We start from the raw sequence: 24,519 nt of genomic DNA on the forward strand, positions 1-24,519 counted from the left end.
TGCTTAATACATGCCTTTTCATTTATTCACTATTAAGAAAATGTGTAATAATAGCTAACACTTAGAGAGTCCTTTAAAGTTCACAAAATACATAAAAAGATGTCATTTAATTTCCCACCAATTGTTAAAGTAGGTAGTACAGCCATTCTACAGATGAAGAAACTGACTGTAGCTCAGGAAAGTTGAGAGATTTATTTGCCCCTGATCACACTGCTGGTGTCAGGGGTTAGATTCAAACCTGCCCCTCCCCTGACTCTAAACACAGCATCAATTCCCCTAAGCCATGTTTTGTCTCTTCAGATTTTGGGTTGATCAGTTTGAACTTGGTTTAAATGTCAGTGCCACGCTGTTGATGCAAAATCTCTGTCCAGTTGGTTCAGGTCCATCTGGAAAAACATGGCCCAAGTGAGCTTCACACTGCCAAAAAAAACCAGCACCAAAAAACTCATCATTAGTAACCAGAAATGTGCTCTAAAGTTTACATTTAGATAAAAACATGCCTATTTTTTTAAATTTAAAAAAAAATCTTCCAACAACCTTACTTTTTGTTTTAGCAACAATTCTAAGAAGGACAAAGTTTAGGTAATTGGGCTTATGTGCCTTGCCCCAGGGTCAAAGAGCTAGGAAGTGTCTGAGGTCAGATTTGAACCCATCTCTTCCCAATTCCAAACCTGACATGTGATCCACTGAACCATAGAACTGCCCAACATCAGTGGTTTCTAAGAAAATGTTTACTGATATCTTTTGTTGTGATATCATTTTTGTTTCCAAATATATTTGCCCCCACAGTAGTGTGTTGGTAAATGCTTAGCAACAAGGCTCTTTGATCACTAAAACCCTTCTCATCTGCATCATGCACAATTTCTCCATCACTTTCTTAAGTCCAGATACTCCACAAAACAATAAATCAAGCTCCGATTTGTAGCATTTGCTGGTTTCTAAGGTATAAGTGCTCATCCTGAAAATGTGACAGTCAGCTCTTTGAAGGAATTGTTTCTCCTAGCAAGTGAGTCATCCCTTGGAACAAAGATTGAAAAAAGAGGAGAAAAGCAGTTCAATAATAGTGACTGACACACCGACTCTGTCCGATGGTCTTCCATACACATGGCCCTCTGGCTCTGCAATGAAGGGAAGGAATGACATTGTTGCAAATTTTTTTCGTGGTACAGATTGCTCACTATAATTGCTATAAATGATATTTGTGCATTTTTTGTCATAGAAAAATGTTTGCCTTTTGAAGAATGGTGGGAAAATTAGCCTAAAAGATGGGGAGCTCAAAGGGACCTTAGAGAGTATCTGGTACCACCCTAGGACTTTATAGTGTTTAGTAAACCTTGGCAAAGTGTTTGGATGAGGTAACACCATCACCATCCCTGTCACCATCACCACCATCATCAGTAAATAAAATGAGCTCACAGACATAAAGTGAATTCCCTAAAGTGGGATGGATTTAGAGGAACACAGTGATGACTTGGCACAGAGGTCCTCTTAACTCTCTTCAGTGCAACTTGGTACCAAACGTATTCCTAAAGAGTAAACACTGTCCCTTCAGCCTTTCTCTTTGGGGAGCTCCTTTCCAACAGTGCAGACTGAAACCTAGGACTTGAAAAATTCAGGAAGGTTCAGGGTCACACACCTAACTAGGTAAGATTTGAACCTAGTTCTTATTCTAAGCTCAGCACTCTAGCCACCATGCCAAATACTACCATCTTCCAATTCCCAGAACCACCTCCAGAAAGTTTCAAATGGCAACTCTGTGCCTTAAAAAGGTTCAACAACTGGCCACAGCATAGGGATGCTTCTGGAACCCACACATTCACACAGTAGAAAGATGGATCTATAAATGTGTCGTCATAGCAACTGAATTTAAATATTGGCTCTGCCTGCCGGTCCGTTGTCACCTGTGTGGCCATGGGAAAAGCATTTACCTTCTTTTGGTCTCACGCCAGGTAGGGACGATTAATACAGTATTTACTATGTGCAAGGCATTGGAGGTATTGTGTGAATTGCCTCAGTCTCCCCATCTGTAAAAGATGGGATTTGAACTAGGGACGTAAATTACACTGTGAGCTCCTTGAGAACAGGAGTTGTCTTTTGCTTGTCTCTGCATCTCTAGCCCTTAGCACAGTACCTGGCACACAGAAGGTACTTGCTGTTTATTAACTGAGCCAAATCTAATGTCTCTCCATCTGTGACCCTCTGAATTCTTCAGTATATATGTTTAACCCTACCGTCTGTCTTAGGATAAATTTTAACACAGAAGAGTGGCAAGGGCTAGGCAATTTGGGTGAAGTGACTTGCCCAGGGTCACATATAACTAGGAAGTGTCTTAAATCCATATTTGAATCCAAGTCCTCCCAACTCTTGGCTTGACATTCTATCCACTGTACCACCTAGCTACCTTCAATATATTGTTTTAAACTGGACTGTACTACTTTTCTCAGTTCAATTACTTTTAATATTTTCTTTTTGGACTTTCAGAGTATTTAACAACATGACATCCTTCAAGGTGGCCAGTGGCCAATAGCCAAGGATGGCAAGTCTGGCTCGGAGACAGGAAGATCTAGGTTCTGATTTCTTTTCTGGTTATCTGTTGGCTTCTTCTCTGTATTGATTTGCAAGATTTCCTTAAATCTAAACATTACCAATTTTCTAGCTCTTCCAAAGGAATCTTTAATTGATCACACAACCCTGGTTAAGGCTGACCAGCCACAAGATTCTTATAACACAGATGAAAAGAGTTTCATGTCTATACTCTTAGAAAAGTCAACTATAGTTTCTTTCTTCTAGGAACTTGGCTTATTCCTCCTTAGTGCTGATATGAGGGCTTAGGCTCAGGTACCATGGCAAAGCCTTCATCCTAGCTGCTTATCTTTAACCAACCCCAGGGGAGAGGGGAAGGTGGAAGGGACCACTTTAATTTCCTGTCTGTTCCCAAACCTGATTCCTTTGGAAGGCTGAAGTGGGAGAGATGCTGTTTGAGAAGGTGTCTCAGAAGGCATCGTAGTTTTATTTACTTCCAGTGTTGAGAGCTATATAAAAGGGACTAGAATCACTTGAAAAAAATTTTTTTTAATTCTGAACTTTAGGACCACCAAACAAAATGAGCCTTTTGGAATTACTTTTGAAGCCAGTAGCTGATGAAAAATGTGTTTTATGTCAACAAAAAGGCTAGAAGGAAACATTCATTTTGACTTCTGTTTAACTTTAAAGTAAATGCACCTGTTTGCAAACAACCTCCACCCGAGTTGATCCCAGGGAGTTGTCCGGACGCCTCAGGATACTGGTCTTACTTTCATCAGAACCAGATGTTCCGTGAGCTTCTGTGAATGAAGGCCATCCGGTGCCTGAGCAGAATTTTTTTTCAGAACTGTGGAACAGATCAACAATAACCAAAATTGTTAATAAGTAGTCCTCTCTTGCCATGCAAAGCACACTCTGCTCGCTCATCTTCCCAGCCAAAACATAAGATGAAATCCTACTTCCTCCCCCTAGCCCACACCAGTAATTTACTTGATCAGTCATCTGAGTGGGAATTTTTTCCCATTGTACCACTGAAAAGTGGGATAGCATAAAGGCTGGTCTTAGTGCTAAAATCTGGGTTTAAATTCTAAGTGATGCAATGTGGAGAGCTCTGGACTTGGAGTCCAGTCCTGCTTCAGGCAAGCCACTTAACCACTGTAACCTCTGTTTGCCTCAGTTTCTTCATTTGTAAAATCAAGGGTTGGACTTGATGACCTCTAAGGTCCTTTCTGGCTCTAAGTCTATGTTCCTAGATCTTGCCTTTTATTATATACTTTCCATGTGATCATAGGCAAATCATATAACCTCCTCAGTTGCCAAGGTAACTCTCTAAGTCCCTGTTTTTTTTTTAAATATATTTTATTTGATCATTTCCAAGCATTATTCGTTAAAGACATAGATCATTTTCTTTTCCTCCCCCCCACCCCCCATAGCCGACGCGTAAGTCCACTGGGCATTAGATGTTTTCTTGATTTGAACCCATTGCTTTGTTGATAGTATTTGCATTAGAGTGTTCATTTAGAGTCTATCCTCTGTCATGTCCCCTCAACCTCTGTAAGTAAGTCCCTGTTTTTTTAATGAGCAACGTGCAATAGCGAAGGGAGTTTAAACTGATGATCTCACAGTTCTGGACTAAAAATGAGCTCCGCGTCCTCCTCCTCCTCCTCACCCCCACCCCAATATTCAGCATTAAGAAACTTTAGTATATCAGTTTAGAGTTACTTCGACAGTGAGACCTATCTCAACATTCCGTAATAGCTACATCTTACAATAGCTTGACATGTAGGGGATCATTCAGTCTTTAAAAAGATTGCCATGAAGGATAGAACAAGGGAAAACCAGAGGTAATGAAAAAGGGAGATGAAGGGTGGAAAGATTTGTTCTTTTAATTTCAATATATCAAAACCAGTAAGGCAGTTGACTGTGAGAAAGGCTTATGTTTAACCCCCCCCCCCACTTTTTTATTAAAAGAAGAGACAGAAATGGGATATGGTTTTTTAAGTGATCAAATAATTCCACGCACAGTCTATTCCTCTTTTGTAAACACAGAGAAGTTGAGTTATCCTACAGAAAATCAGCAGCTATCAGCCCTACAGTGTGATGAAATAAGCCAAAGATGGGACACACAGACATTTATTAGTTATGTGACTCTGGGAAAGTCACTTAATCTTTTCCTGCCTCAGTCTCCTCAAGTATAAATTATGATAATGATAGGATCTATGAACTTGGGGTTAGTCTGAGGATCAAATAAGATGATATTTGTAAAGAACTTAGCATAGTGTCTTGCACAGAGAAATTTTCATATTTCTTCCCTCCCTCCCACTTTCTTTGTTTCTTTCTCTCTTTCTCTCTCCCTCTCTCCCTCCATCCCTTCTTCCTTTCTTCCTTCCCTCCCTCCTCTTTGTTTCTTTTTTGTTTGTTTGTTTGTTTGTTTCTTCCTTCCTTCCTTCCTTGCTTCCTTCATTGCTTCCTTCCTTGCTTCCTTGCTTCCTTCCTTCCTTCCTTCCTTCCTTCCTTCCTTCCTTCCTTCCTTCCTTCCTTCCTTCCTTCTTTCCTTCCTTCCTTCCTTCCTTCCTTCCTTCCTTCCTTCCTTCCTTCCTTGCTTCCTTGCTTCCTTGCTTCCTTCCTTCTTTCCTTCCTTGCTTCCTTGCTTCCTTGCTTCCTTGCTTCCTTGCTTCCTTCCTTCCTTCCTTCCTTCCTTCTTTCCTTCCTTCCTTCCTTGCTTCCTTGCTTCCTTCCTTGCTTCCTTCCTTCCTTCCTTCCTTCCTTCCTTCCTTCCTTCCTTCCTTCCTTCCTTCCTTCCTTCTTTCCTTCCTTCCTTCTTTCCTTCCTTCCTTGCTTCCTTGCTTCCTTGCTTCCTTCCTTCCTTCCTTCCTTCCTTCCTTCCTTCCTTCCTTCCTTCCTTCCTTCCTTCCTTCCTTCCTTCCTTCCTTCCTTCCTTCCTTCCTTCCTTCCTTTCCCCTTTCCCTCCCTTCATCTTTATGCCTACTAATTCTCAAAACAAGAATTATTATTATTCATCTGATCCTATCTGGCCTTTAAAAAAAGGCTCAGGAGATATCCTTTTATCATGCTCTTTCCCAGATATTCTATATTGGCTCATGTTTGTTGATGTTTACTAAGAAAAACTGTCTTATTAAATTATGGTTTCATAAATGATAAATCATACTCAAAATTAAGGCTTGAGAACTAGAGAGAAACAGTTGCAAATAATTCTTAATTCCAAGACAACAATAAAAAGCCAAATTTTCTAGCTAACAGTTTTATAGGGATAAGTCCTTTGTAGACATAATTAACAGAATCTGAATTTATGCCCTAATGGGACAGGCCGGACTGGAACCAACATAAATAACAGGATTTAGGAGGCTTTAAAAGTTAAGACTCTTTAGAAAGGTCTGTACCTACATTTAAGAGATTGGAAAACTTTAAGTGACACAAAGTAAGAAGTAAGAGTATTCTGGACCTATCCTGATTTATTCCTAATTTATTTTAAATTGCAAATCCTGGCAACTCCCTACTCCCCCAGATTGATACAGAGTGACACCTTGTGGTAAAGGATAAAATTCACATCTCAGAAAAACTCAGTAATATTTTGGAATTCACAACAGGGTTTAAAGCAATACTTTATTCACTTGCCCGTCCCATATATCAGACCAGGATGACATGAAACCAAAGCGATGGGACACTTTCCAGGCACATCTATTTTAAGGAGAACCTTTTTTAAAATGGTGAAATACATTTAATGACCCCAAGATAATTCAAGGACAGTTTCAACATCGCATTTACTAAAGACAAAACTCGATTTTCATGAGCACCCAGAGAGCTGGCTTCTGGAACAGGAAGGCTGCTACACAACTCTATGAAGCAGGACTCTAGAGCCTCCATGGCCACTCATTACTTTCCCCTAAGCTTACACATAAATGAAGAATCCCAGACTTGACGTTGGGCGAATGGGAGCTGCCAAAGAAGGCACTCAATGTTCAGGCTAATAATTGCAGTCTTACAAATGAGTCTGGAATGTCAAGCACTTCTCGTTCAGGATGGGATCAGGAAAAGAGGGCAGAGTGATTGGTTCTCACTATTAGGGTCAGATAGACAGTCTGTTTATTTAAAACCCATTGTCATGGTTCAGACCAATTTTTATGTTGATCACGGGCAAGTGGGACATCTCGAGTTTGAATTCTAGCCCAGCCTAGAAATTTGCCTACAGAGTGGATGGGGAGAGAAGCATGAACAAAAGAGACCAAGGCTGAGACTGTGACATCAGGATGCTTCTTAGATCTAAGCAAACTTTGAATTGCATCTCTTCCTCTCTTCCTTTAACTAAAAGGGCCACTTTTTCACCTGCCTATTTTATGTGTATATCTCGGCAGTCAACTTTCTTACAGGTTTAGTTTAATGGAAATTTAGTGAACGCATTTTCCTTTATCTTCTTTTGATTGGAAGCCATTTGCTTAGAGGTGTGTGTGCGTATGTGTGTGTGTGTGTGTGTGTGTGTGTGTGTGTGTGTTTATTCTTTATTGAGAAATACTTTTCCCAGACTTTGCAAATGAGATATTTCAAAGAAAACCAATTTCCAATAACACCAAAACTACACACACAAACAAAATTTTGTCAAACAAGCTCTTATTTAGCAAAAGGGAATTTTTAAAAATTAAAAATAGAAATTATATATTAACAAAAAAGTCTGTGGAATTAACTGACTACTGAAAATTTAGGTTTTCAAGAACTGATCTTTCAAATTGCCCCCCCCCCAAGAGGGAAAAATACAAGCTAGCATCAGCATCTTGATCTAAATTGTTCAATCTATAATACAGTGAAGAAAGTCTCCATGTATATTGAGCTAATTTCTATGAAATAGAAATAGCCATTTGGCTTTGGAGTATCTAATCGTCTTGGTCTACATATGCCCACTTTCAACCATGCTTACCTTTTGAGTAGTTCTCTTCTTTTTTTTTTTAAACCCTTACCTTCCATCTCAAAATGAATGTATTGGTTCCAAGGCATAAAAGTGGTAAGGACTAGACAATGAGGACTAAGTGACTTGCCCAGGGTCACTCAACTAGGAAATGTCTGAAGCTGGATTTGAACCCAGGACAACCTCCAGTCCTGACTTCTATCCATAGCTTCCTTCCTAATAGTATAAGCTTGATTGATGAGTGATAGTGGAGATGACAGCATGTAGAAGTCTTTGAACTGTTACACTCAGAGTTACACTCTCATCTTCCCTCCTAAGTTAGGATGCTTGGCTTGAATAAGCATGAACAAATGCTCTTCTAACATCTTTCTATTTCTATGGAGAAGCAATCACCTTCTATGGAGAAGCTTCAATTTACTGAGCTGCTAGAGGGAGATAATAACAATAATAGCTAACATTTATGTGGCACTTACTACAACTCTGGGAGGTAGAAACTTTTACTATCCCCATGTTACAGATTAGAAATTGAGTCAGAAAGAGGTGGTTAAGTGACTTGCCCAAAGTCACGTAGCTGGTAAGTGTTTTGAGGTTATTTTGAACTCAGGGCTTCCTATCTCCAGGTCCAGTGCTCTAATCACTGAGACACTTAGCTACCATTAAATGGAAAGGATTCTAGATCTGGAGTCAAAATACTTGGGTTTGAGACTTGGCTCTTCCACTTACAATTTGAGTAATCTTAACTGCTTTGGGTCTCAGTTTTCTCATCTATGAAATGAGGTGGCTGAACTAGATGGTCTCTCAGGTTTCTCCCAGTTCTAAATCTCGAATCCTGTAGTAGTGTCCAGTTATGGAAGGTAAATCAAAGGATTATGAGAATACGTATAGGATATAAATGTTTCAAAGCTTAATGGAGCCATGATTTAGTTTGTGTTGATACCCTCTTTACAAATGCAGATTGCAATTCCTCTATAACTCAGATAATTTTTATTGATTTTTATGAATTTCTGCAGTTATATCTATCTGAAGCAATTCACAAAATTATATATATAATTTGTCCCTCTTTAGTCAACCTTGCAAAGATCCTCTCCAAATTTAGCTAGGCTAGTCTTTAAGTAACAATCAGAACGTCATAGGACTTTGAGGCCATTATGCTCCATCCCTTCATTTTCAAAGATGTAGAAACCATGGCACAAAGTGGTTAAGGGACTAGTATAGAATCACATAAGTAGTAAATGTCTGAGGCAGGATTTGAATCTGGCTCTTCCTGCTTTATCTACCTCAATCTTTCATTGGGCTTAGAGTTAGTTCTTCCAACTTGGCAGAGCTTTTACTCAGATGTCATTTTGTTAAGCATTCAGAGATATACCTCTAATACTGCAATGATGCAATTGGACTTGCTCCTTATGAGGTTTTCCAAAGCAGCATCTACACTGTTCCCAGCGGTTTTCTTATGCTTAACTACGACTTCATCAAAACGAGGCATTATTTTCATCTCTCATAATATCCTGCAGTTCAGGTAAGTCCTCAGACTACAATATATCCATCTCTTATGTCAGAACAAAAGAATGAAGAAAAGAAACAGTTGTTTTTCTTTCCCTTTGCATAAGACATGGTGAGTCTCACTTTTAAAAGAGACTTAAGTCCTCCCTGTGAATTTCCTCCTCCTCCTTTTCTGTCAGGAAGACCCATGCACCTAGAGTCTTCCTTTCTGGATGGTAAGATGTAGTCCCCCAAAGCATCTCTAGGGAAGAGAATCCCCCTCAAGGCGCCCCATCTCTTGACAGAATTTGTTGTGAAGTCTCTGGTGTATTTCACCTTGGGAGTCTTTGTCAGCTTTCCACTTTCTATCTGGAGACTTTGACATATCTTCTTCCCCCCAGCATTATTCTCTCCCAGCTTCCCTGATGTCTTCCAAAATGAGAGCCTTGTAAGGCTCTTCTCCTGCCCAAATTGGAAACCATATATTTCTGGATACCCTTTCATCCTTCACATTATTTGAGGGATTTTCTGTGCAGTTCTAACCACAGGAATTTTAACTGACAAACAAAGATCTAATAGGTAGTCATTTAATTCTTCCCTTTCCCTCTGTGGCAGAACTTTTTTGAAGTTAAGACTATCTCCTAATTCTCTTAATAGCCTGAGAAGCAAGTGAATATTTATTTAACTATTTTTTTTCTTGCCTATGTGATCATTTATATTTCATAGCTTTTTTCCTTTATTGAATTTGCATGTCAAATGCCTTGTTTATCTTTGGGTCCTTCAGAAGAGTAAACTTAATTTTTTCCCTTTTGCTGATATTTCATGCTTTTGCATTTGTAGTTAAGATCATCTTTGAAGGATATGTTATTCTAGGGTAAAAACTGATTTCCTTTGCTTTTTAGAATGTTGTATTTTAATGTTTTTCTTTTCTATCTTGTATAGAAGGAATAGCCTTCAGTGATGCTGACTTTTCTCTAGGTATATGAAAGGATACTCCTTGACTGCTTACAAGATTTTTTATTTGTGTGTTTAATATTAGATTTCTGAAGGTTGACAATTGTAAGATTAAAAATTAATATCCAAATGCTTCAAGTAATATAATATATGAGACTTATTAATAATAACTGGAAGTAAAGGATAGTGATAGCCTTAGTAAAGAGGAGGATTCCAGCCCAGGAGCACAGGAGAGAGAGAGCAAGGAGGAGAGCACAGGAAGAACAGAGCTCAAGGGTGGAGTTGACAGAAACTTATTTACAAAATGTGAGGATGCAAAGTAGGGCACATAATTCAAGGAATTCTGGGGAACATAGTCCTGGGACACAAAACTCTGTTTACACACAATGATGGCTCTGAATTTTCTTTCTCTTGACGATCTGAGGAGTCTGTATTATGTGTGCATATTATGTATATATGTATATGTCTATATATTTTGCCCTATGCTTCTAACACTTTTGGAATCGTTTTTTTGAACAATTTCCTGGGTTTGAATCTGGCCTTGGACAATTCCTAGCTTTGTGCCCTGGGAACGTCACAACCGTCATTGCCTAGCCCTTACAGCTCTTCTGACTTAGAACCAATACCACAGCATTGATTCAAAGACAGACAGTATGGATTTTCAAAATATATGTATTGCTTTTATGATGTACAATGTTCTTCTGGTTCTGCTCACTTTACTTTGCATCAGTTCATGTAACTCCTAGGTTTTTTTCAAAATCATCCAGCTTATCATTTCTTAAAGCAGAATAATAGTATTCTATCACAATTGTATACCACAATTGTATTTTTTTTTGGATGGACATTGGATGGACATTTGGATGGACAACCCCTCAATTTCCAATTCTTTGCTACCACAAAATAGGTGCAATATATATTTTTGTACAAATATGTCCTTTTACCTCTTTTGAGGGAAATCTCTTTGGGATACAGAGCTAGTGGCACTATTATTGGGTCAAAGGACATACATCGTTTAAGAGCCCTTTGCGAATAGTTCCAAATTATTCTCCACAATGGGTGGATCAATTGCAACTTCATCAACAGTGAATTAGGAAACATAAATAGTTCTTAAACTTTAAGGATCATAAATTTAAAACTGTTAAAGAGCTTTAATATAATCTAAGTCTTTCATTTCATAGATGAGGAAATAGGCTCAAAGAATGACTTGCCTAAGGACACGCTGTTATACTTGCAGAACTGAGACCCAAATCTAGGTCCTCTGACTCTGAATTCAGCAATCATGCCTTTATCCAGAATCCCTTCACAATCTGATTGGGGCTGAATTAAACAACAAGAGGGAATAACTTGAGAACAACTAAGAGTTGAGTTGCTGGAGTTCAGGAACAGAGTTACCAAAAGATGCAGAACTTGGTAGGACTAGGAGAAAGGAGATTTAGAGAGGAAAGGGGAACAATGTGGTTAAGTATCCAAAGACAGTGAGTGAAAATGGAATGGACAGGTTGGGTACAAGGGATGGTGAGTTGCCCTACTTGTTTGGAAGGAATGGTCTGAGTAGGAGTAACAAAAAAATTGCATCTCTACTTTACAGATAAAGGAATTGAGGCACCAAGAAAAAAATAGGCACACAAACAAAGCCAGTCAAGGCAAATAGTTTAGAAAATTAGAGAGGCTTTGAACTTTCACAATTTACCATGAAATAGTCAGGAAAGGTAGTTTTCTGCCAATAAAAACATATACTTTTGCAAATTTGCCCCTTATTACTCCTCTTTGCCCCCTCAATGTGCTGTGCTGCCAATCTTAACTACACTTAGGTCTAGCTCTGCCCACAGACTTAAATTGATAACTCATTCAAGGAAAGAGTCCTTAACTTTTTTTTTCCATGCCCATGGATGTTGTTAAAATGAAAAAAATAAGGAAAATCATCTCATTAACATACAGTAGCAAGTCAAGCGTTTGAAAAATCTGTTGACCATGTTCTTTATTTTCCTGCCTCTCTCATAAGCAGGCTCCTGGAATATGCCCATCTCATTGGCATTTTTTAATCTAGACCTGGTCTGGTGCTCAGGACACGTTTCTCCTTCTTTATGAGACCTTAGATCTCTGGGATAACCAATGTCAATGACACTGTGGAAATGTGACTTGCAAATTGTGTAAAAATTAACCTATTTAGCCTCAATTACCTCACATCATTTTAGGGCTGACTGCCATCTCAGATCATTTCTCACAAGTCACTGATGGGGTAAATGAATCCAGGCAGGGGCCTGCCCATCAATGAGAATGAAGAAAAAATCAATCCTAATCTCCATTCATCCTTTGATGGCAGGGGTCTGGCCTTCCCCAAGTCCTAATGCAGCCCACATTAGCTGCAGTGCTGGAAAACCCAATCTGTTCAAGGCCAAGGGGACATAATGAAGTACTGTCTAATGGAAGATTCACAGAGCTGGCTTGATTTATATTTTATTCTAAACCAATTTAGAGGAGATGCACAAGAAAGGAAAACATCTTTGAAGTTCTAAAAAACAGGACTTCAAAGATGTTTTCCTTTCTTGTTCATCTAATCTACTTTTTTTAGGCTGTTTCCTGCATGTCTAAACAAAAAGCCTTTGTTGTGAGAGTTCAGATCCTGATTCACTTAAAAGAGGCTTTGAAATCAAGGGACAATTTAATTTACTTTTAACTCTATAGAAAAGGGCATGGTATTCACCACTGTCAAGTACTTTGGGGAAATCTATTCTCATGAAATACTACATTTCTTAAATTAAGTTATAAACCCATTTTCTCCAATAGGGCTACAGTTTTCATCTCATGATAATGGAGCATTATGGGTTTCCCCCTACAACATTTTTTTTCTCCTTTACAAAAAAGTCTCCTGGCTTTGTCTTCAGGTGTCCAATAACACTTCTTGCTTGTACTTTATAATTATTGGGCACATGGAAAGGAAAACACAAAACTAGACTAAAAATAATCAAACTTCCACATGTTATAATACTATATTGTAAAAGGAATATAATTTACCTTCAGCAAGTGTTCTTAACTTTTTTTTTCACATGTCATGGACCTCTTTGGAATTCTAGAGAAGTCTATAGACTCCTCAGAATAATGTTTTTAAATTATTGAAGGACTCCTGTGCCATAAGAAATGAGGAGCAGATTAATTTTTTAAAAATATAGAAAGATTTATGAAATCATGAAAAGCAAAATGACTAGAAGCAGTAGAAGATTATATACAGCTACAGAATTAATGTTTGAAGAATAACTTGTGAATGTCCTTCTCTAGAGAAAGAACCGATAAACAGAAGCAGGAAAGACATACATACATACATACATGCATGTATATATATATGTGAATATATAAACTCTGATGTCTTTTCTAGTCCTGGGATGGGAGAGAAGGAGAGAGATACCAGGGAATTTTAATGTAACTAACAACAAATAAAATTTAAAAAAATAAATAATTGAAAGATATCCTAAATTTCAGTTAGAGGTTAGTGGAGGAAAAAAAGATGCTATTTTCCTCCCCATCCAAGTCCACACCATGGACTGCTTCTCCCTGCCCCCTGCCCCAGCCCACCCCCCACCTCCTGAGTGTTCAAGGGGACTCTGTTTTGGACAGAACTTCTGCTCAAATTCTCTCTATTATTTGCAACAACTCTCAAATTTGGGTAATAAAAAAAAAAGACTTCAAGTGTTTGGACATTGACTTTAGGTCAGCACACACAATACCAACCAAGAGTTTGGAGCATTCAGAGCTCTCCAGGTATGGAGAGATCTCTCCTCTCTCCCCTCTTACCTGAACAGTGGGCTGTCACAGCACACACAGTGATACATTCCTGGCTCTGTGTTATTCAAAAGGACTCCACTGAAGGGCTGCAAAATAAAGATAGGTGGTTGCTTTCTAGGCTCCAAGTCAGGAACAGATCCTGCAGTACCATATTTAAAAGGCAAGAGACAAGTCTTAAAAATGAAGGCCACAACTCAGAAAAAGGCCATGCCTTTAGGAATCCCTGGGCCAACCTGACAGGCAACCCAAACAACTCGGGCGAGAAAATGTGGCATCCTTCTCTCTCTAGAAGAAGCCTGCAGGCTTATTTACAGCTCAGTCTTTATTGTGCCAAATATTCAAATTATGGCATTAATAATGCTTTGTATTTCTATAACACCTTTCATCCAAGAACTTCAAAGTGTTTTAAAAAGCAGGAGACTAAAGTCTCATCCTTTGCCACTCTATAAGGTTTCAGTCTCCCTTCCAAAGGCGCTAATGCAATAGGAATCTGCTCTCCCGGCTAAAGCACTTTGAAATCCCCAATTAAAGTGGGAATATAAATATATAAAGGCATAGCTCAGTGGAGAAGGGGGAAGGTGTTCTGTCTTTACTATGCTCCATGCGGCACTTAAGATACTGCATACTTAAAACAGGTCCACTATAGGCTGGCCTCTCCGAGTGACCAAATACTTTGGGAACTTTGTATTTGGTGCCTAAGAGATGTTTAATAAGTGTTTGTTGATTGACTTGGTAGCTGCATTCACTAAATGGGACAAGGCTTTATCATCTTAAGAGGAATTCACTATAGAACCAGAGAACTGTTGGGGCATAGGAGAAACTGACCAATGATTAAAGATGTGCCGCATTCCATTGCACGTGCGAATCTATCTTTGTCCCTTCTTTTTGCCATCTCTCTCCTCCATAGGACCCTTCTCCCAGTCTCTATTGGTTACTTTAAAAACACTCAGTTACTAGTTCAGGGCTAGGTGAGAACGATGAACACTCATAGAAAGAAAGTTTGGATCCAGCCCTACGAGGCTAGCCAAACGTCCTAAAGTCAAATCCTTAGCAGCCGTGGGAAGTCCACCTTGGGGCTTCAGAGCTTCTCATGTGCTTTTGAGTCAGAAAACTCAGAGGTCAAATATCTAGAGCCCCTGTGGTAGTTTTGCCACTGTATTTTGTAGTGCTCTGCATAAAGGACAATTTCAAATTAACCTAGTGAGCAGACCATCTGGGCACATTTGGACTTTTTCCCTCTGCAAACCCTAAAATTAGCTGTAGAAATCAGAGCTGGTTCTTCTGCCAAGAGGATCTGGCACCTTGCTTTATGGGCAGGCCCACCATGAGCTTCCATCAGGAGTATTGATTGGCATTTGTAATGAAGGGAAGTTTCTTGCATTTGTGGCACTCACAACCGGGCTCATGAAATTCAGCAAAAGGGTATTTTATTTGCATTTAAAAAATCCAATCTGCATACTCCAGCAATTAATGGAAGACCAACTATATCATTCTGATCTGCCTATTCAAATATTCACTCATTCTTCAAGGCATAACTAAGTCTGCAATTCTTAATTTTCTCTGATTCACAGTCATCTCTTTCTATGCTGATATCCTATACCAGGTAACCCTACCCTATAACATTGTAACCTGTAATCCTTTAACTGTGTCCCTTAATCATATACAATCTTATATTGTCATTTAAGGTTCTGATCTCCTTAAAAGTGAGAAGTGACTGGGGGGCAGCGGGGTAGCTCAGTGGATTGAGAGTCAGACCTAGAGATGGGAGGTCCTAGGTTCAAATCTGGCCTCAGACACTTCCCAGCTGTGTGACCCTGGGCAAGTCACTTAACCCCCATTGCCTAGCCCTTCCCACTCTTCTGCCTTGGAGTCAATACACACTATTGACTCCAAAGAGGAAGGTAAGGGTTTTAAAAAAAAGTGAGAAGTGACTGGCTGGTACTTCTTTGGTTATTATGAAGATTAGATGGAGACAATGTCCCTAAAATGTTCTATAAATCTATAGAAAGGTTAGCTATGATTATAATTATTATTCCATGGTGTACTGAAAGCACTTTGTAAGTCACCAACTGCTATATAAGTTACTCAGATTGTAGGCTTTCTGGATATTTACTTAATAAAGTTTATCAAGGGCTTACAAGTTGGAATACTTTTTTTTTCACATATAGAATATGGAAAAGGATCAATCCCAAATGGATTTGCAACATAAGTTCAGATTACAGAATGTGCTCATTTTGTAAAATAGCCAAACATACAGGGTGTGTTATCTATGCCATCTGCCTGAGAAACCCATAAATTTATTCTACTAAACATCTGGCAGCTCTTCTCTCGTATTTATGCACCTTATTTGGCAAATAGGCACAGGAGCCATGGGAGGGGCAGCACCTCTTGGACCACTGGGTGCCCTGCTTCTAGCCCAATCCTCACAACCATTATCCTGGGAAACAATTCCTGTGGAATTGTGGCTAGCCAATCCCACCAATTGCAACTAATTGTGTGCCACATTTAGGGCAAGCAAACCAGCCTGTCTAAAGTAGCAAGAAACTGCGAGAGAGGAGGCAGCATGTGCCAGGCAAATCAAACCACCCACTACCACCACCACGACTGACTGCTGTCTCCCCTTGGACTCCTGATGGAAAAAGTCCAGGACTCTGAGCCCAAAAGCCTTGGGGATGTCAATGCTTCCAGCCCAGTGCCTTCAGCCTCATGGGAAATCAACCCCTGTGGAGACACAGCCTGGCAACTACTCCTGCAGGGGCTACAGCCACAGCTAATGATGACCTAGAAAAGAAAGTTCTTGCCACCAAAGTCCTTAGCACTGTCAAATGGTTCAACATTAGAAAGTGATATGATTTATTGATGGAGTTGACAATAAAGAAGATACATCACCATCTGCTTTCCTTCAGCACCATAAGGATCATGGGACTTTCCCATCTGATTTGCAGCAGAAACCTTCCATATGTTTTTGTCTTCCCCCATTATTGTGTGAGATCCTTGAGAGCAGGATTGCCTTATTTTACTATTAGTATCCCAAGTGTTTCACTCATAGTAAAGGCTTAGTAAATATTTTATTCATTCATTCACCCATTTGTTCTGTACCTGAGAACTGGGGCTGGCTTAATAAACTCTGGAAGCACTCAACAGTAGGCAGAGGACAATTATAATTTTTGACTCCTGCATTAGGAGGCACTATTCTAAACCTCTTGCAGTAAAGGGCAAAGTATGGAGGTTTTATTAACTTCCCCCCTGCCTTTTCATAGAATTTTCTCTTGAAATACAATAAATCTCCCCATAGCATTCAAAAATTGGATAAATCAGGACAGAGGAAAGCATTTCAACAATAATAAAGTGTGGGTGAGGATGATGCTAAAAAAATCATTTCATTTTACTCTCACAGTAACATGTTAACTAAGAGGATAATTATTATCACATTTCATTGATGAAGAAACAAATGAGTCAGGTTAACATACTTGACCCAGGTCCCATTATTTAATTCTAGACCTAGCCAGGTCTAGAACTCAATTCAGAAGGCATTTACTCCATACCTACTATGTTTAGGGGTCCACACTGGAACCAATGTCTACTGGAAGCCCAATGCTACAAGAGGTAGAGCACACTTAGAGACAGGAGCACCTAAGATCAAATTCTGCTTCAGATACTCACTAGCAGTGTGATCTTGAATAAATCACTAAACCTCATGTAGCCTCCATTTCTTTATCTGTAGAATGGGGAGAATAATAACACTATCTCACAGGGCTGTTGTGAGAATCAAATGAGATAACACATGTAAAGTGCTTTGCAAACTCTAAAGTGCTAGTTATTATTATTTATTTATTTAGCACTGTTTTCAAGTCCAGGACTCTTTCACTGTAAAATGGAGCATACCTATATAGACATTCATGTGAATTTGCATGGACATATAAAAGTAAAATTGTAAACAGGTTAGAGCTTTTCTCTAACTCAGGGGGAACTTCTTTATAATGTAGTCCTTTCAGAAGTCCGGTACCCAAGTCTAATTAGGCAGCTTCTATCACCAAAAGTCTCATGAGGAAAATATTTACATTGTTTTGGCTATCTTAGAGGGCCAGAAGAATAACTGACATTTATATAGGATCTTAAGGTTTATAATGCACTTACTATAGGTATTCTGATCCCTATTTTACAGATGTGGAAACGGAAACAGAGGAAAGATGACTTGTATGCGATCCCAGATCTAAAAAGCGGCAGAACCAGGATTCAAATGGAAGTCCTGAACCCCATCCATCATACCACTCTCCCTGCCCCTCCAAAAGCAGCAGAGTTAACCTGGATGAAATGATGTTGTCAATAATAAATACAGATAAAATCCAGTGATAAGGAGGAATAATCTTTTAGGAGACAATTGATTGCTTTGATTGGAGGATAGATTTATCAGACAAGAATTTCTCTTATATTCTCTCTGATATTCTCTTAGGTCTGATGAGACGTAACCTGACACAAGAAGAGTCAGTGTCACATACTCCAGGCTGGGTCTGGAATCAAAAGACTCTGGTTTGGAGCCCACTTCTTCTCCATATTTATTTATGTGATCACAGGCAAGCCTGGGTCTGTTTCCTCATTTGTAAACTGAGAAGGTTGAACCAGATTCTCTCTAAGGTGCTGATCTGATAAAAATTTCATGGCACAGTGCAAACAGAATGGGATTTGGGTCAGAGGATCTGAATGTGAATCCTGGAATTTGACCTTGTCTCTCCATTTGTCAAATGAGGGGATGGAACTTGATTTCTAATGTCTGTTTCAGCAGTAAGCCTATGGTCTTTCATCTATTCCTTCCTCTCCCTCCCTTCTGGACCTCTCACCCTGCCCCATCCCTACCCCCCCCCCCCCCACTGCTCCTGCTCTTCCCCACCCCAAATCATATGGAGTAGTTTACCAGTTCTGTTCCTTTTTCTCTAGTGACATAGTACTGCTCTGGAGTCAGTTTCTTTTTCCAGTCAGTGGCTGGCTCATCATGCTTGTTGAGAAGCCCTATATTTTTTAAAAGAATATTTTAAAAGGCATGATTCATTAAAAGTTTTCCTTTTCCCCCAATGGTCTTATATAGCACACTACTTATCTTCTAGAGCAGCAGTTCTCAACCTCTCAATTTGTAGCAATGAGAATACAGAATGCATATCAGGTATTTACATTCTGAATCATAACTGTAGCAGAATTACAGTTTTGAAGTGGCCACCAAAGTAATTTTTTGGTTTGGGGTCACCACAACATGAGGAACTGTATTGCGGGGTCACGGCATTAGAAAGGTTGAGAACCACTGCTCTAGAGGAAAAGCAAAAAGACATTCAGTTCCTTTCCTCCCAGACTCTCACCCTCCACAATGACTAGGGATCCTGTGTACAAAATGATTTGAGGAGGCCATTGGTTTAATAAGAAATTTAATAACAAGCAGAAGGCCAGTTGTCTATCCCTGCTAGAGGCAGCTGGAGGTGGTGGGGTGGGTGAGTAGTGGAGAGAATCCCTGTTGCAGTTATATACTAAAAACAAAGGAATAAATCCTTGCTGAACACCTAAGGGTAGCACTTGACCCCTTCTGTTCTCTTATTGGTTTCTAAAGAAATATTTCCTATCACTGGTATAGCTAGGAGCTATTACAGGGATTCTATAGAAAGATAACGCAAAGCTGCTATATATCCCCATCTCCCTTTCAAAACCAACCATGGCTTTGTTTTCTGAGGGAAAACTAAGGGCAACTGGGGAGAGGTCATCAGAGGGGAGAGATATCAAGACAGAGACATATAGGGAGGGGGATGGAGAGAGAAGGGCATGAGGAGAGAGGGAGAAGGGAGAAAAATAAAAATGGGGCTATGGATGGGGGGAGAGAGAGACAGAGAGACACACACATACACAGAAAGACAGACAGACAGACAGAGACAGAGGCAGAGACAGAGATGAAGGCATACATTTCTGGAGGAGATGATAGAGAGGCTGACCTTGGCAAGGAGAAAGCCTATTTTTTTTTTCTCAGAGCTTAGATCAAAGGAGGAAATGAGGGCTGACCTTGAGAAAATGTGAAGTGCAGACTTGGGAAGAATAAAGAGGTTGAGGCCCTATTGTCAATTTCATATCCCAAATCTCCCATAGAAGACTCACTTCTACTGTACAGCTATTGTCTGCAAGTGAAGTTTTCTCACTGTCCATCTACAAATTGTACCATTGGTCATCAGGGTAGGTACTGTAGACAAGTAGGGAGCAAAGTTAATAAATCCAGGCAGCTCTCAATTATTAAGATGTGTACTATCTAGTAGCAATTTGGGGAGCTTCCATAATATCTTCCTCCTGCTGCCACATATTTGGGGCACTCTGCTCTGATCTTTCTGTCAACTGATGTTGACTCAGGACCATAGAAGTAATATGCCATCCTTGGTACCCATCTGCCTTCTCTCCAAAGATGAAAATTGCCCGGGTTGGGAGGGCTACTGAATGGTTAAGTGACTTGCTCAGTCACATCTAAGGCAGGATTTGAACCCTTCTCCCTAAGAATGTTTATCAACTAAAGTACAACAATTTGGAGGGCGAGTTTGCTAACAGATATGTATTCCCAAGTCAAATACATTTATTAATTTTGGATGATCTAGGATTCTAGGTCAAATATGTTCTCTTTCATTCTACCAGATGATAAAGTGCTTATGTTCCAGGGGCCCCCACATTCTCCAGTATGTAGAATGCTTAACCATTTAACAAGAGGGTTATATAGTCAGAGGCTCCAAAGAAAATTTCCACACCTCTGCCTGTACAGCTGTATCCCACTCAAAGTAAAGCTATGAGAAGGTCCAATGATTGAAAATGGAATTCTATTTTTCTGTGATGTTGAGGGGGATCCTATTTAAGGGAACTTTCAGATGGAATTTCCTGAAAAACAGTGGTCTTTTTATAGTATAAACTACTGCCTGATAGTGTGTGTAATAGATATGTTTCTGACACTAAGGTTTTTAAGGCTCTTAGGGACAGAAACAGCCAGATAGCACAGTGCATAGGACATCAGGCCTGGAGTCAAGAGGACCTGGGTTCAAATCTGACCTCAGACACTTTCCAACTATGTGACCATGGAAAAATCATTTAACCTCTATTGTCTAGCCCTTACTTTTAAAGCTCTTCTGCTTTAGAATTGATTCTAAGAAGGTAAGAGTTTAAAAACAAAGGTGAGGAGGGACTCTAAGAGCAGGTACTAAGTAAAAAGCAGACTAATAGCAATGCATTGATGCAGGACAATTCTGAGAGATTAATGAAAAAGAATGCTATCCACAGCTAGAGAAAGAACTGTTGGAGTAGAAAGGTAGAAGAAGACATATGAATTATCACTCGTTTATTAGGGTAAATGATTTGGGGTTTTGGTCTTAAAAGATTACTCTATTACAAAAATGAATAATATGGAAATAGGTTTTGAAGAATGATACATGTAAACCCCAAGGGAATTGCTTATCAACTCTGGGAGTGGGGAGGGAAGAGAGGAAGGGAGACAATATGAATTGTGTAACCATGGGTAGAAATTTAAAAATTAAAAAATAAATATAAAGCAGTTATTAAAATGCATTGGTCCATCCCTGTACCAATGAAATCACAAGTTTAGTTTTTTAAAAGATCCTCCACTATATAAATGGGAGAGTATGGATATTGATCCCCCCCCCCCCCCCCCGTTTGCAGTAATGGGATTGGCACATTTTTGGATGTTGGAGCTGATTTAATTGTTGAAAGCACCACTGCTCATTCACATTTACAAGGTAGCTCAAAATTCAACAAAATCTTCCTTCTCTTGTCCACTTGTGAGCTCAAAGTATTTATGAATAGCTTCACAAATGAAAGGTTAAACAGACTATTAGAATGCAATCACACACCCCCAACTGTTAAATAAAAATTAAAAAATAAAACCATCAACAATCAACTTCAGTTCTTCTTATCAAAACATCATTTAATATGCTAAAATTAGCCTAAAACACTAATAATTCTTGAGAGCTAGAAGGGATCTCAAAGGTCATCTAGTCCAATACCCTCCTTGAAGTACAAATCTCATCCACAGAATCTCATTATCTCTATGCAGATGACTTCTAGTTCTAGGTGGTCAGACTTAGTCTCTCTTTGGTCCTCCAACTCCACATCACAAACTGTCCATTAGGCATTTTGACCTGAACGTTCCCTTGGCACTTCAAACACATATTCAAAGCAGAATTCATTATGTTTTCCAGAAAACTCACCCCTCTTCTGCACTTCTCTGTCATTGCTAAGGTTACCACCATTCTTCCTCATAATAACCAATGATTAAAACCTTGGTGTCATCATTGACTCTTCACTCTCATCCTAAATCATGAGTCAATTGCCAAATTTGATTTTTTTTCTTACTCCAAGACATTTCTTGAACATGGCCACCACCCTAGACCAAGCTGTCACCACTTCTTGTCTGGACTGTTGCAATAGCCTCCTTTTTGGCATTCTGGTCTCCATGTTCCTCCATGTTTGGTATTCTGGTCTCCAACTCATGTTCCTAAAGAACTGGTTGGACCATATTGTCCGGCTTTTGCAATAAACTCCAGGAGCTCTCCATTACTTCTAGTGCCAAATGTAAGCATTTCTGTCTCACATTTAAAGTTCTTCATGATCTGATCCCTTCCCACACTTCCAAGTTTTACATATTCCTCTCCCAACACTATGGTCCAGTTCTGCACACATGATGTTCCATCTCCTTTGCTCTGGCTGTCTTCCAGGCCTAAAATGCACTAACTTGTCACCTCAGTCTTTGGGGATTCCTGATTTCCTTCTAGATCAAGCTGGGATGCCATTTTGCAATCTACAGGAAGCCTGTCCTGAAATGTCCCCATAAGCATTTTGTATATATTGATATCTGTTGATATAGAAATAGAGATACTTATATCTTGTTTCCCCGTCAGTATGTAACTTCCTGGAGGGCAAAGGTGGTACCATTTTTGCCTCTGAATCCCCAGATAAAAAGTTCCAGTAGTTAATAAGTGTTTATTGACTACCTGCTTGAAAAAGGAACAGCCAATTATCCTTTTGAGAGTGATGCTCTGATACTTATTCCAGACTCAGTCATGGGTGGAACAGAGTAGTCATATTAACAAATATGTAGTTAGTGTCTATCAGTCAATAAATATTCATTAAGCCCCTACTATGTGCCAGACTCAAGTGGGGCAAAAGACAGTCCATGCACAAAGGGCTTACAGTCTGACCCAGGAGGGAACATGCAAACAACTATATGGAAATAAAATACATACAGGATGAATTCGGCATTGATTTTAAGGTGGATCAGGAAAGGTTTCTTGCAGAAAGGGGGACTTTAAGTGAGACCTAATTCAAGTATGTGAAGTGCTTTGTCTTAGTCCTAATGGGAACCAACTGTAGGATGGAGGCTACCGTCTAGTTAGGAAGGTACCATAAACCTGTGAAAAGTTAAGCCTGAAGCAAAGGCAGAAAGATACGAAGCAAGGTCACAGGGGCAGATAGAAGGGCTGCGCTCTGAACCCCGAGAGAGAAACAAGGGGAAAAGAGGATTCGATTTTGCACCTTTGTCAGAAAAAGAGAGGAGCTTAAACTACGAAGAACCTGTAACTAGGACAGCCAGTCAAAGAGAAAAGCAAAACTGAAACCTGGGGAGAAAGGGTAAGAACAGCCGCGGGGCGGGGACAGCTGAGGACTTGACAGTTGGAGGAGAAAACAGTCAGGGAAGGGGACGGCTGGAGAGGGACAGTTGGGAAGGGGATAGTTGGAAGGGACAAATGGGGAGGGATCGTCGGGACAGGGACTGGATGGAGGTGGAAGCCCCAGGGCGGTGCGGAGAGTGGAGGGTTTAGGGGTCAACTTTGCTGCTCTCATGGCTCCCCAAGATGGTCTCCTGACCGCCTGGGATCCCCCGGAGGTGCGGGCCTTTCGGTAGCCAGGGCCCGCCCGGTCCTACCTACGTCCGGGTGGCTGGCCCTCCCCCCGCCGACGCAGACACAGGGGCCTCTGTGCACTGTCCTAGAGGGCAGATCTTTCCAGCCTAGCCTGGACAGTCCTCGGAGGAGGAGCCGAGCCATATTTCGGAGCAGAGGCGCACTGGCCTGGGCACCTCCGGAATTCTTCGCAGATCCGCCCCTTTTGGCGCAGGGCGGAGAATGGTGCGTGCTCCAGCCATTAGGCGGAGGGCCGTGGGGAGCCCAGGTTGGTGCGGCTCGGGCTTGGCACTGCTCTGCCTCCAGCCGCCAAGTTCCAAGGGGGAAAAAAAAACGGCCGTATCGTCAGTGGCCAGCCTGTGCCAGCCTCTCAGGCCTGCAAGCGCCGCTGACCTCAATTTGGGCTCCCTTTCTAGGCTAGGGGGGGATGAATGGTTTCGATTTAGAGGGATGGAGGGTTGGGGGTGGGAGGTGCAGTGGCAGTAGAATGAGCACCGTCTTCAATTCCCCGACCGAGCCAGGGCTTTCTATACTGTGCCACTCCACCAGACACAAGACCACTCTCGAAAAAGATACTTTTTTGGCTGGTTACTTTTGACTTAAATTTTCATAAAGTCCGCAGACCGAAGAACCTGACGGCCCCTCTTCATGAAAAATTTCAACTAATTATTTTTTTAAAAGACAAATCCAACAATCGTTTATTAAGCATCACTGATGTGTGCAAGGCACGGCCTTAGGAACCGGGGTTACAAAGACAGAAGTGCAAATTCTGGACCCCCTTTTCAAAGAACTTACAATCGATGGTCCATTGGAGGATACAAAGTGAGAAAATAAAAGATTTAAAGGGCATTGACAGCCTGTCTTTCCAGCTTTCTTTATTATTTTCCTTAACACAGTTCAGTCAAACCGACCATCTTGCTTACCTTCACACGTGGTCCTGATGCT

The 24,519-nt window shown here is 40.3% G+C and overlaps 1 protein-coding gene across 1 annotated transcript; it reads right to left on the bottom strand.

The window, feature by feature from the left end:
• Positions 1–23,917, bottom strand: MSRB2 (methionine sulfoxide reductase B2). Its single transcript, XM_056800124.1, has 5 exons — positions 23,598–23,917; positions 18,567–18,661; positions 13,664–13,740; positions 3,223–3,370; positions 1–417 (listed from the first exon to the last, which is right to left on the bottom strand). Exons 1-5 carry the CDS (start codon positions 23,716–23,718, stop codon positions 313–315), a joined length of 546 nt encoding a protein of 181 aa, XP_056656102.1. The 5' UTR covers positions 23,719–23,917; the 3' UTR covers positions 1–312.
• Between the last annotated feature and the right edge of the window lie 602 nt (positions 23,918–24,519).

This window comes from Monodelphis domestica, chromosome 5 (assembly GCF_027887165.1).
Source record: "Monodelphis domestica isolate mMonDom1 chromosome 5, mMonDom1.pri, whole genome shotgun sequence".
Lineage (NCBI taxonomy): Eukaryota > Metazoa > Chordata > Mammalia > Didelphimorphia > Didelphidae > Monodelphis > Monodelphis domestica.